The sequence below is a fragment of the Lepisma saccharinum genome, chromosome 22 (assembly GCF_977018435.1).
Source record: "Lepisma saccharinum chromosome 22, izLepSacc3.1, whole genome shotgun sequence".
NCBI classification, from domain to species: domain Eukaryota; kingdom Metazoa; phylum Arthropoda; class Insecta; order Zygentoma; family Lepismatidae; genus Lepisma; species Lepisma saccharinum.
This window is the reverse complement of record NC_139250.1, coordinates 27,934,471-27,948,974: the sequence shown is the minus strand read 5'-3', so window position 1 is coordinate 27,948,974 and position 14,504 is coordinate 27,934,471. Positions and strand designations below refer to the sequence as shown.

Genomic DNA, 14,504 nt, shown 5'->3' with positions numbered 1-14,504 from the left:
TTTTCATTAAATTTATTAATATATTATCTTTTTGGCAAAAAACAAGTAATTATAATATTGTAATTGTTAAATTATTGATAGAGTTAACGTATTGAACCTATATAGCTATTAGTTTATTTATATATTTATTTAAATACATGACACTACAGGCAATTGCCCATTTACAGTGATAGGTCTATCAGTGAACCAAAGTTTGTCTTTATAGTTGCCGGAGTTTATGAATACAAGGTCATGCTTTCCCATCAAAGAATAAATGGTTCCACAATTTTCAAAATTCCAAAATAAGATTATTATGTGAGAGGCCACACAACATGAATGTTAAGACTAATATTTCCCGTTAATTTTTATAGAGAATTTTCTTGAAGAAAGTGTGCACAAATTTATATATAATATGCATGCATTTCAGAACACAAACTGCATGAAATGTAAAAAAAAAAAAAAAATGAAAACAGTTTTTTTTGGATATTCACTCATTTGGTGGCTATAGCAGTTGTCTCGCTCTCCACGGATATAATAATAATAATTGTGTAGTAATAATAATACATTTGGAATAAGATGGGTTTATTTCATTAGTTTATAATCGCTCTTTTTGCATAATTATAACAGTTGTTATTTGATAATTTTAATCGTTTTAGCCCAACTCCCTCCAAACATTTCTGGTGACGCGCATGAGTTGAAGGGAGATTACACTGTCTGCAGCGCTAACCGTTGAACCACTTCAGTTCTAGAACAAAAAATAATTTGAAATTTAATTATTGGAATGAAATCCTCCCTTCCCTTTGTTAGAGGGCTTCAGCTGCCTTTCCCAGCGCTTGGAATGTCCGCTGTACACTTAATTGATCGTGAAAGCATGAAAAGACAGAAGTGCGAATGCCTGGACGATGAGCTCACAAGGGTCAAGTGGGAACTACTGCTAGACAGTGACGTCACATCTTACCCTAATTGGGCGTGATTACGATAGGGAAGGATTGAAATTGGCGATTTAAGTTGATGCAGATTATTGTGACCTCCACTGATCAACCCCAGTTGACCCGGCGTCAGAAATTGTTCATTAATTATGATTCCGAGGAGATGAGACCATGGGAATCCTTGTGTCAACACGTCACGTGTGAAGGATCTGACGCAAGCAATTAACGTCTCAACTGATGAGCCACAGTTGGCCGCTCTGGATCCACTCCGCTGCTTATTATGCAGAAGAAATCACACGGTGGCATTTCATGAATCAAAGTGTTGCCTGATGGAATGTCGGTTGGCTTTGTTGATAAGCATACATTGTCCTGGTAGTAAGTATGGATTTACCAGGGTGGGAGGTTGATAACCAGGCTCAGATTGAGGAAGGAGATGCTCGAAAAGGACCAGTAATGGCGCCAAAGTATATCTTTCAGCACGGCTCAAGGGATATATTTTTTATGCAGTCTATTTGGGCGGCAAGATCGAAGCGACGAAGCTTCAGAAATGATGAAACGGCTTGAAAGCAAGAGTTTGTGACACTTGCCCATAGTTACATTTGCACGGAGGTGAATTTAGTGACTGTTGCACGGAGAGGTCAATGTTTATGACCGTTTAATTTGCGACGATGACGCTTGAAAACCAACGTCGTCTCGGAAGGTTGGAACAGGAGGCTGAACAATTTGTTTTCAAGGGCTCATCCGAATGTCTACACGTTAGTGAACACACTCCGAGAAGACGCTGAGTACCATGGCGACACTTACAATAGGATAACTCTCAATCAGGACGGCAAAAGAAGAAAGAAATTTGCAATTAGGACTGATAAGTTTATAAGTAACGCCTTGAGGAAACTTGAAGAGAACGGAAGTGTGGAAACATTTCTTAAAGCAATTGCTTATATTCAGAAATTGGAGTAATCGCCTGGAAAATGTAAATTTGTAAATAATGTCATGATAGCTCGTGGGAGAATCGAGGGGGCTAAGATAAATCCTCCCCTCCGCGGCGTCTTACTTTCCGTGCAAGTGTCACAATCCAAATAGTGATTCAGCCAAGGTCGATTGATCTGGGGCAGGATTCGTGCAAGTGTCACTCCATGCAAGTGTCACTCCGTGCAACTGTCACTTCGTGCAAGTGTCCCGAACTCGAAAACAAAAGGAAGAGACATTTCAATGTAGACAAGAGTATGAGATACGAACTACAACCACAGCTATAGCAGTTGCTACCTCTTTTCTGGTAACACACTTACCACGGCTATACTTCAGGGTTAAGGCCTTTTTCTTATAAATAAGACCAGACAGTGAAAGAGAATCGTAGAGATTATAATAAATATATAGGAGACTATAAACTTGTAGGAATTTATATTATTTTTTAAAAAAGTCCTGTATTTTTTATACTTTAATCACTTTACTTGATAAAAAGGGGTCGTCTTCACACTGTGTTTCATCAAGTCGGCGTCTTTACATCAACTCGACGGTAGTTAAGCATCTCGGCGTCCTTCAGCAAACCGATGGTAGTTCAGCAACTCGTCGATAATTCAGCAGCTCGACGTCGATCTCCTATTCTCTCCCTTGGGGCATCGACTGCTAAAGATATAGTTTTTCCACTATTCGAGGGCGTCGGTTGGAACGCGCCACCCGCTAAACTACGACGACAAATATTGTACCGCGATTGGGTCGCGCAACAAAAAAGGTGCTGTGGTTTCAACGCGCTCCCACTCGTGTATAGACAACCATTCCTCAAAGGGGATGGTATTGTCTTACAAATCTAGATCTATTAGACATCACATTTTTTCTTGTCTGTTCTCTTCTTACGATTTTTTTTTTTTTAATATTTGTGAGAAATTGAATCTGGCTTAGAATATTTGTATACATATATGTACTGTTTTGTTCATTAATCCCTTTTTATACTAGCAATAATCTTTTCCATCTCTTCATTATTATTTCATATTTTTTCCGTCAAATTTAATTATGCTAAGAATTCTCTGATTTCTTTAACCTTGTACTGACATCTATGTATAATTCTCGCAAACGTCATTCTTACATGGTTCCTTGGGCACGTAACGCAGTTTAATTTTCCTAAAACTTGTCCATTCAACCTTATATTAAAATTCAGAACATTAGAAATAACAAAATCAAGAAGATACGTTATGATATTCTCGGACAAGAGCGAAATCTGATAAAGATCATGGCCAGAAGTCACTTGAGACGTAGTAGATATTCCAGTAGGACGTTTTCGCTTCCAACTGACAATTCTTTCATCCTACACTCTACGTCAACTAAATCAAACCAAGGTTACCTTAAATCCGTCGCCTTGAAGGGACAATTCCGATACGGTTGGTTGATTGGTTTGGTTAATTTTACTTCGCATTTCTGCCACTTCTTGTCTAATCGTGAAGATGAGGATGTAGCTAACTCTCTAGCCTTCTTGAACCCGAAGGTTTATGGCTGCAGCAACACAAGCCGTTCATCTGTCACTATCCTGGGCAAGATCGATCCAATCTTTTCCATCCTTACCATAGGCGGAATTCTGGATGGACCAGGGGGGCATGGCCCCCCAACTTAAAAAAGACTAAAAAAATAACACATGATTAAGTTCAGTTACTACATTTTTGTTATAAAACCATACCGCAAATCTTGACGTTTGGCATGATGGCATGTGCGGTAATTGCGCCGCAATAGCGGGTCTTAGATGATTTTATTGATGTGTGCAATTTGAAGAAAGAAAAACGTAACATGACTTTGTGTTGAGACGACAGTTACTGCTGAGGCATCAAAAGAACTTTTCAATTTAATTTTTCTAAAATTTCTGAAGCTTACTCTTTTAAAGTAATACGAGTATTGTATCAATAAAAAATTAATGAAATGCAAAATGCAATAATTGTATTGTTCTGCTTCTTTTAAAACTGACAACCAATTAATATTTGTTTACTTAAGCGAGGAAATTCAACATTTTCAAATCTAAAAGGTCTAGAACTCAGTGTTTTTAAGTTGTTGTTTTTTCATTTCCAGGGGAAGGTCTCCGGACTCCTTATAAGCTAGGGGATATTCAACAACCCTCAGTTACATCATAAGCTTCTCCGAGAGTCTACCCCCCCCCCCCAAGCAAAAGCTCAAATTCCGCCCATGATCCTTACCGATTTGATGAGGATGAGTAATGACGTCATGAATGTGATGAAGGGACACACAAGGAACATCAATGCCCAGGCCGGAATTCGAACCCGGGAGAGGCAATGGTTTATGAGGAAATTACACGTTTTTCGCTTCTGGCCTTAGGTTATAGTCCATCCAAAGTAGTGTTCACATAAATTAAGTGTCTAGTGCCCTTCTGCTGGACATTATGTGTATAATACGTGTGGACAGCCCTTTTGGTAATATATGAGGCCTTCGCATGGTGGTAGGTGCGTTTCGGAAATGAAACAGAATATCGAAATAATGATCACAAGCGCGGGACTAGAGAGAGCTACATTGGGAGTCAGTTGAAGCTGGAAGCGAGGTGGACTCCCCCCTACCCCCCTCGCAGCAGCCGGGCTTTTTTTCTTTCTTTTCCTTTATCGGAAGCGGCCAGAGAAGGAAATGCAATATCCCTTTCCATTTCTGGTAACGACTCGTCTGGCCCCGTTCGGCTGAACAGTTACATAAATACTCTTGTGCGGGACGTTTTGAGATAAGCTACAGCGTACACAGGCGAATATGAAGACCAGTAAAGGAATTTTTTCTCATTTCCACTCCCCTCTCCCCTTTCACCCGAAATCTCTCCCGCTCTGGTTCCTGGAAATTCCTCCTTCATTTCTTTCTGCCATTCACCTTTACGCCCCGAGAACTAAATATGTATGCAGGCTATATATTAAAGTTATTAATTTTATTTATTAATTTCGTCTCGTTTATCATGGCGAAGTTTAGTCCGTGCTACCTTTCCTTCCGATAAACCAAGTTTACATTACATTTTTCTACACGGAATTTAGAATTCTACATACAGAGCATTCCCTGACATTCGCTACGAGACTCGGCAGCAAGCGGCCCGGCATCAGCGCTTGTCTTTCCCGGTGAACGGGTCCGCTACAGTCGCCAAAGTCGGCTATTAAAATTACAGTTTTCATATTGTGTACTAACCTTGACTACAGAAGGTGTTGAAAATGATGTCCCTCTGCGCAACATATTCCTGGCATCTCCGAAGGAAATTGACATTTACACGTGCAAGTTCGTCTACCGTAATTCTCCGGATTTCTCGTACAATACTCTCTTTTAACTCACGGATGGTGTGCGGATTGTCTTTGTATACTTTATTTTTTAGATTTCCCCATTTTTCTTTCCACTTTTATTCAGAACTGACCCTGTTACTCTAAACCTTTTTACGAGGTTTAATATAGTGGTCGTATGTGGAACGGGAACACCAGGAAATTTCGGTGCAAAACGTCGTCGCACTTCTCCACAATTCGTCTTTCCGAAGTAACACTCGACAAGATAAATCCTTTGTTGTAATGTAAACTTTTGTGGTGCCATATTAAGCCACAATCTTCAACACACGGACACGACACAACACAACACAACTTCCGAGGGAGGATTATACTAGCGTAGTCTGCAACGTCAACAGAAAGGGAAAGAGAGCGAAGGCAGGGAGAGCGAAAAAAACAGACTGTAGCGTGCGACTGTCGCGGACCCGTTCACCGGGAAAGACAAGCGCTGATGCCGGGCCGCTTGCCGCCGAGTCTCGTAGCGAATGTCAGGGAATGCCCTGTATTATAGGTCAATACATAAAAGTATGGTAAGGTAAAGTTCGTCGTGCATGTAGGCACATTTACTGTATGTAGGGTCGAGCCCCATACAATCTCAATCTCGGTTACTTTGGAGGTGATATAATCAGCACCACGCTCCGGCCGCCTTTACTCCCCCCCAGGTACCCATTGATTTGAAGCTGGGTAAGCCCCAGAGCCGCTTTATGCCGGGACAAGGCGGAAAAATTCCGACCCACCCCGGGAATCGAACCCGGGTCTATCGCATGGCAGTTAGGTACCATACCGATTAGACCACCGCGGCTCTTGCCATTACATAAAAGAAGAATATTTTCGCGATTAGCCACAAACTAAAATATACCTAATCAATCTATCATTAAAAGACAAAAGAAGAAAATAAGAAAAGTTAGATAAAAGAATAAAAGTGTAAATAAAACTATTGAGAATGTATAGGCACGTGAATGCTCTAGAAAGAAATTCTAAGCACATGTAATTTTTCAAATTTTGGAATATCATAGCAGTTTTTGGAAAGGAGAGAAAAATTCAAAAACAGCAGCTGCCCTGGCGTCGGCCAAACGTCTAGCCGAGCCTTAAAATCCTCCACAAATCCGGTTGAATTCTCTCCTTACATAAATATACAGATTCTTCAAAGTCGTCAAATCTTTTTTCAAACGCCCTGTATATAGTTTCTCTTTCGTTTCAGGTGTTTCTGACCAAGTACCACTAGGAAAACTGGATGTATTTCTACTGAAACACCATCCAGAGCTTTACGGACAGTTAATGGAACAAGCAAGACGAAAATAATATATTTATTCAAAATATCTTAATCGCTCCTTTACCAGTGGTTTATATTGTAATAATCATTAAGTTATTTAAAGATTCAAGGGTATTTACACAGCTCATAAGATCATATATATAACTTCCTTAGTTGCCATATTATAAATATTAGTACAAATGTTATTCAGCATATCGCATGAAAGCTGTGATTCTTAGTCAAATTGAAACTATTGTAATTCTAGTCAGTTCTCTCCAGAAACTATAGAATTTCACACATTATTACAAAATAGCTTTCTCTAACTTATTCCCAGTTGTACTGAGAAGTTGCTTATACTTTAAAAACATTTAAATTGTAAGAGCATTTGGTATTATCAAAATAACAATAGAAGCGATCGATCTGGGATACTTTGTTTAAACACCCATTGTTGTCTAATCTGTGATACTGAAGGTGTTTCTTTTGTTGTTTAGTTACCATAACATACATGTTAACTTAACATAAAAGTATTTTATAATTAGATTAATGAATATTAAAAGTATTACATGATTCATACAATAGAACGTTACAATATTGTACACCAACGAAACAGTGAATTCACCAAACTGAGAAGAGGTATAATAATGATCATAAATATAAGATAATAATACGATACCGAACAAATAATAAGTAATGAAAAGATGCAAAACAAACGGTAATAAATGGAAGAAGACTAATAATAGAGTAATCAAATCATACTATAGACCTTCAGTGAGATGTAAGTGAAGCGACTTTGTAATCTCTGTAGTTATAATTTGGTACACGTAATGTAATTATGTGTAGTAGGGTTGCGTCCTACTTGCGAACAGTTCTAATTGCGAACAGTGCCTGAATCGTCCTAATTCCGAACACATGAAACTGAGAAATATTTCCACGTCCTAATTGCGAACACAGAACTGAAAACCTGTTTTTAAAAACAGCTAAGGGTAAGACACGAGAATTCTGGCCTTTGCCAGCACCAAAGGAAGAGACACTTTGAAGACCCAAACACACTTACCCCTTACTGCCAAACGATATGTGGAACTGTTTCAACAGGACCCACAGGTCACTGAGTCTATTTTAAAGAGAGTTAAAAGGTCTCAGGAAGTGTGACAGAAAGTTGTAGGTTACAAGGCAGAAAAATGTGTTCGCAATTAGGACGCACCCCTTCCAGTATATTCCTGTTCAGGCAGGAAGTGTTCGCAATTAGGACTGTTCGCAATTAGGACGACACCGTGTAGGAGATCTGGAGCATACAACTTATCATATATAGCATATATAGATAATTTACGAAATTAAAATGTATGATTTTTTCTTGTATTCTTGCAGCATTAATAATTAATATTTTTCAAGAATATTTGAGTGCAATTAATAGCATTTAAAATAAAAGGTTTGAAGGTTAAATGCAGATACCTTATGAACATTTTTTAAACATTCACTGTATTCGTGTTATAGTGCACTTAGTGTTATGTATATAGTATGTAGTGCTAACTATTGGCATGCTCAGGAATAGAACACACACACATGCACAAAATAATTTAACATATAAGCGTGCCATAATATTTGTACAACACTGAAAGTCATACCCCCTCACTGTTGGAAAACAAATTACTGATTCTGTGTACCTTTAACTTAGTGAATAAATTGTCTTACATTGTTGCTGTGGAAATAAAAACTGACATAATGTAATTCCTTTGCCACTCCTATTAGTAGTTGTATCATATGCTATAAAAGTTGTTTACCTTGAAATTATGCAAATGAGGGTAGGTATTTAATAATGGAAGGTTACCGAGTGTTGTAGGCGAGTATGACGCAACGTGGGTGAAGGGGTGGGAGTAAATGATAGCGTAGAAGCTTGTAGGTAGATGGAAGAGGTGGGGGTGAATATAGAGGTGTAGTAGGGGTTCGAACCCCGTACGAGGAGTCTAATGTTGTATCGACTGAGTCATGCTGTCGTGAAATGTTAGTATGTGTAATGGTAGGGTACGAATCGAAGGTGAGCAGGTTGGGAAGAGGAGGGATGTGGTAAGATTGGTATAAAAGTTAAAGTAAAAGAGCGGGAGTGTGTTATTACGCAAAATGAGCGACGTGGCAGGGACATCGTGTGGTGCGGATGTGGCGGGTTGTATGCTGGCTAGTTGCGGTTGCTTTCCGGATGTTTTGGATGAGACGTGCGTGGTGAATACGTTGAAGGGTTATACACCGATGTATAGGGTAATGTGTGGCGGTTGTTTCGAAGGGTATGCAAATCAATTGGGTCATGAATGCTTGACGTATCATTCCGATTTTTGTTCGGGAGCGTATGAGAAAGAAAATTGCCTGACGTGTTTGGAGCATACGATGGAACGTCTTGGAAGGTATTTTCGCGATCGTGATAATACGCCTCATCTATTTGATTACTATCAGCGCACCCATCCGGAGATTGTAGGGCAAGAGGGTAAACGTAAATTTTACGTGGTTCTGCAGAATATCTGCGTGAAAAGTGACGTGATGCGGGAGTTGGGAGATTGTATCAGACTGAACGAATGGGTCCGTGGTTTCTCAAGGTGAGTAAGTATAATAAGGAAAAGGGAAGTATGTGTGTGTTTCAAGGTGAGTAAGTATAAAATGTCGTTGTGGGTGTCCTTGTTCAAAATGAGATAGTTTCAAAATGTAAGTACGTGATCGATCAAGGTGCACTGGGTGTGGTACGGAATATGAGAGATGTTTCAAGGTGAGTATGTATAAAATGTCGTTGTGGTGAAATGTGGGTGTCCTTGTTCAAATTGCGAGTACGTGCTCGATCGAGGTGAACTGGGTGTGGTACGGAATGTTAGGGTGGAGGTAGTCGTCTTTGTCTCAAGGTGAACAGGTACAAAAAGGAAGGATGTGATGGGAGAAGATTAGTGTGTATGGAATGCAGAAACGTGTGTGTTTTTCCGAGGTCGCCAGGTACTACGAGGTGCCAAGAGTAATGTTAGCGTCGGATCGTTGTCGTTTCCGTGATCGTGTTTTGAGTTTGGAGAAGGCGTTGAGTCCTTTGTTGTTGCGTCGGTTGGGGTTGTGTGAAGGTGAGTTGACGTCATGGCTGGGTAGAGAATATATAAGTACAGTTGTGTCGGGGGAACGTTTATATTTGTTCGACTGTTGTGTTGGTAAGGTGGTTTGATTGGTGACGACAATGGTTGCACCACACGGTAGTTATTTGAGTGCGTGTGATTATTTACTTGACCAGTACGAGAGAATAGGAACGACTGGAAGTGTGGATAGGAAACGTTTGATACTGCAGGAGGTGATTCGATTAATGGGTGAAGGGGAACCTTGTAGCAAATTGGGTGTATTGGAACGTCTGAGAGTGGAAGTGGCCGGTGAAAATCAAGATGGTGCAGGTACATCATCGCGATCGAGGTTGAGGCGGGTGGAAGATGGAGAAGACGAAGAAGGTGTGGGAGAAGAGGAAACAAATCGTCGTGTTGAGGTGCCGTACAATAAATATGTGAATTTGAAAGAGGTGGGCGTTCGTCGTATAAAAAAATACAATGCGGAATGTACAACAATGACGTTTAGTTTTAATGGACCGGATGGAACCGATGCGCTACAATGGGTGCACCAAGGTTTGGACCATGTGGTGTCACATATCGTCGGACAGTATAAAGCAACAGATAAGATTGGTATTGTGTTGCGAAATGTAACAGACGAAAGTATCAAACCTGTTGGTTTATCGTTACGTCGAATGAGTCAAATGCATCCTGATATATTATGGGATGTGGTTGCTCGAGTGCTCCAATCAAATACTACGTTTCTATCTACGGATCTGTTGGAGATGGAGGTGTCGGTAATCGATATGCCTGTAGGATATGGACGAAAATATACAAGTAGGGGTGTGTTATCGAAGGAACGTTATGTGCAGTTGAAAAGGAGTGTGGTGACTGTGAAGAGTACAAAGGCGAGTGGTTCCAAGGATGCGAAGATATGTCTTGCAAAGGCGTTGGTGATCGGCATAATGTATGCAAATAAAGAAAGCGATCCTGAATATTTTCGTCAACATAAGCAGATGTTCATCAATGGCGATGGTCGATTGACGGAATGTGCGTTGGATTTATGTCGACAAGCAGATGTGGATCTGGAGGAAACAGGAGGGGGTCTTATTCAGTTGGCTGCGTTCCAGCGTTATTTTCGTAACGAATACAAAATATTTGTGTTTAACAGTTTGGAACAGCCGGAAGTTGTGTTTGCACAAAATGTTCCCGATGCCAAAAAGTCAATTTACCTTCTTTTGAATCAGGACACAAACCATTACGATGTGATTGTAAATCCTGTGGGTGCATTTACAATTCCGTATTTTTGCGAAAAATGCTATCTATTCGCACGGAACGAAAGGCATGTTTGTAAGAGTATGTGTCCTCAGTGTCGGTCAGAACCTGTGTGCGAAAAGGAACGTACCGTGAGTTGTGCTAGATGTAACAGAAACTTTAACAGTGACATTTGTTATGCAAAACATTTGACGACACGTTACGGTAAGGGAACGGTTTGTAGTCAGATCAGAAGTTGTGTTGGTTGTTTCCAACTATTAGACGAAACGCATCCGTACACGGGAAAACACAGATGTGGCTACAGATATTGTAAAACGTGTAAGGAACAAAAAGAATTCAACCACCTGTGTTACATGGAAAGACATCAAGGACGGGGAGAAGGAAACGCGTTGAAACGGTACCTCTTTGTATTTTACGATTTCGAAGCTACACAATGTACGCCGTTTGTTGGTCGTCCATCAACGTATATCCATGAACCGTGTTTGTGTGTGGTCCAGCAGGTGTGTAGGTTTTGTATGGACGACGGTGACATTCAAAAGAATTGTAACGTGTGTGGAATAAGACAGCATTGTTTCGAGGAGGATCCAGTAAAGGAGTTTGTGGATTACGTATGTATCGAACGGCCATATTTCAAAAAGATTGTTCTAGTCGCCCACAATTTTAAAGCATATGATGGGATGTTTGTGTTGGGTGAGTTGTTGAAACGCGACGTGGAACCACCGGAGGTTATAATGGATGGGACAAAGATAATGTACATGAGTATAGGCAAAAAGGTGTGTTTTCTGGATTCGCTAAACTATTTGCAAATGCCGTTGTCAAATTTTTCGAAAACCTTTGGACTACAAGAGACAAAAGGATTCTACCCACACTTTTTCAACACAAAAGCAAATCGGAATTACAGAGGTCCATTTCCACACCAACGTTATTTCGATCCAGACCATATGTCCTCGAAACAACGGGAGAAATTTTACCAGTGGTATGAGCAAGAAACCGATAGGTGTGTACTGTACGACAACGCATACGAGTGTCGAAGATATTGTATTCAGGATGTGACCGTGTTACGTCTTGGTGTGTTGAAATTCAGACAACATTTTCTGGACATAGCGGGAGTGGATATTCTGGTAGAATGTTTCACGATTGCATCTGCCTGTTCCTTGACGTACAGACGTCATTTTCTTCCTCCGAGTACAGTGGGAATAATTCCCAACGATGGTTACAGACAGCTCGGTAACCAATCGAAAAATGCTATAAAATGGCTTATGTTTGTGGAGAAAACAGAACACGTGGAATTACAGTATGCAGGGAAAGAAAGGGAGCACAAAGTTGTGAATGGTATTCCTGTGGATGGATACGACGCAGACTCCAAGACCATCTATCAGTATCATGGGTGTTACTTTCATGGTTGTCCTAATTGTTTCAAGGAAAGAAACAGTCCGGTATCGAAGAAAATACAGTCCGATCCAGCGGACACGATGGGAGCACGATATGAGCGAACCCAGAGAATATCGGATCTATTTCGTAAGTTGGGCTATACAGTAGTCGAAATGTGGGAGTGCGAGTTTCTCCAGATATTAAAAGATCGTCCTACACTGAGTAGCGAGTTGGAAGAGCACCCCACGTTCCAATGTCTACCGTTGAGAGTGCGGGATGCTCTATATGGAGGTCGGGTGGAAGTGTTCAAAATGTACTCATCGACGTCAGGTTCCGAGGAGAAGATAAAATATTTCGACATTACATCCTTGTATCCTACGGTAAATAAATTCGCCAAGGCCCCGGTAGGTCATCCGGAGGTGTTATTCGGTGAGAATATACCCACAACGGAGGATATGTTGGAGATGGATGGGATTGTAAAAGTACGGGTACTACCACCGAAACGATTGTACATTCCTGTGTTACCGTTGAGGACCGGTGGAAAACTGTTGTTTCCTTTGTGTCGTACATGTGCAGTATTGTGCGATCCGTTAGAAGGAAAAAAAGATGGGTGTCAGCATACGGATGAGGAGCGAGCTATTGTGGGAACGTGGGTGTTGGATGAAGTTCGTGTTGCTGTGGAAAAAGGGTATAAGATTCTGAACGTGTACGAGGTGTGGAAGTACAAAGTGAGTGTTTACGATCCTCGAACCCAGACTGGCGGTTTGTTCGCTCAATACGTGGACACGTTCCTTCAGATCAAACAGGAGAGTAGCGGTTGGCCTTCATGGTGTACGGATGAGAAAAAAAAAGACGAGTATCTTCTACGTTATCGTGAACACGAAGGGATCGAACTTCGAAAGGAAAAAGTGGAAAAAAATCCTGGTTTACGTGCAGTGGCGAAACTATGTTTGAATTCATTGTGGGGTAAATTTTGTGAAAATCCAAACAAACCCCAAACGACCATAATCAAACAACCACGAGATTTGTTTGAAAAATTAAGTGAACCGGGTATCGAAGTAAAACAGCTGTTGTTTGTGAACGACGATACAGTTTTTGTAAACTGGACGTACCTGGATGAATGTACACCCACCAACAAAAAGGGTAACGTCGCCATAGGAGCGTACACGACCACATTTGCCAGACTGCGTCTATATAAGTTGTTGGACGCTTTACAGGAGGATATCTTGTATTGCGACACGGATAGTGTGATATTTAGGGAGACAGACACGAACCGAGGTAAATTACGTTTGGGAGATTATCTCGGTGATTTGACAGACGAGTTGGCGGAATTTGGTGAGGGGTCCTACATTCGTGAATTTGTAGCTGGTGGACCGAAGAATTACGCATTAAGTGTATGGTCGCCGGAGAAACAAAAGGAATGTCGAGTGGTGAAAGTGAAAGGAATAACATTGGACTATGGTACGAGTATGACAATTGATTTCGATGTTATCAAGGAATTTGTTATGACACTTGAGGAAAAAAGACAGATTACAGTACGATATCCGAAAAAAATCGCCAGAAAACGTCCGTTTATTCTGGTAAGCGAACCGCAGGAGAAAACGTACCGGGTTGTGAACACAAAAAGGCGTTTGAAAAATGACACTTTCGACACACTACCATATGGGTACCAAGATTGAGAACATAAATGAAGGCGCGTGTGGGACCACCAGATTAGTAGCTGCGATGGCACTGAGATGGAAACAACCGTTTCGTTGTATCGTTGCCGGACCGAGTGGTTGCGGAAAATCAACATTTGTAACCAATTTGCTGCGTAACCGCAAGGACGCGATCGAAGGAGATTTTACAAACATTCTTTGGTGTACAGGGTCAAATTTTCATCCGCCGGATATAAAGGGTGTGGAACACTATAACGGAATACCTGACTACAATGTGCTCACAAGTCATAGTCCGTGTCTGGTGATCCTGGATGATATGATGACGGAAGCGTACAACGATAACGGGGTGTCAGATTTGTTTACGAAAATGTCGCATCACAATTGCGTGAGTGTGTTACTTCTAACGCAAAATATATTCCCCAAAGGTTCAAAAGCACGTGATATAGCCTTGAACGCTAACTACATGGTTATATTTAAGAATCCCAGAGACCACTTGCAAATATCAACGTTGGCACGTCAAATCTACCCGGGGATGTGGAGAAACTTTGAAAAACTATTTAAGGAATGTACGCGAGTGCCGTACAGTTATTGTTTGCTGGACTTCACTCAGGACACACCCGAACCGCTCCGTGTACGATCGGAATTGTTTACACAGTCCGAGGACGACAAGAAAAACGGTATTAGTTACTGTGTGGTGCACGTTCCAGATCCTGATC

At 40.9% G+C, this 14,504-nt stretch overlaps 2 protein-coding genes across 2 annotated transcripts in view; both read left to right on the top strand.

Moving 5' to 3' along the window:
• LOC146004767 (thiamine-triphosphatase-like) overlaps positions 1 to 7,228 on the top strand; it is a 411,047-nt gene extending 403,819 nt beyond the window's left edge. The window contains exon 5 of the mRNA XM_083143750.1: positions 6,381 to 7,228. Coding sequence (XP_082999876.1) covers positions 6,381 to 6,481 — 101 coding nt within the window. The 3' untranslated portion in view covers positions 6,482 to 7,228. The remainder of the gene's footprint in view (positions 1 to 6,380) is intronic.
• A 4,472-nt stretch (positions 7,229 to 11,700) lies between these two features.
• On the top strand, positions 11,701 to 13,809 carry LOC146004792 (uncharacterized). The gene has a single exon (XM_083143816.1). The coding sequence runs from the start codon at positions 11,701 to 11,703 to the stop codon at positions 13,807 to 13,809; it is 2,109 nt and encodes a 702-aa protein (XP_082999942.1).
• Positions 13,810 to 14,504: the final 695 nt, after the last annotated feature.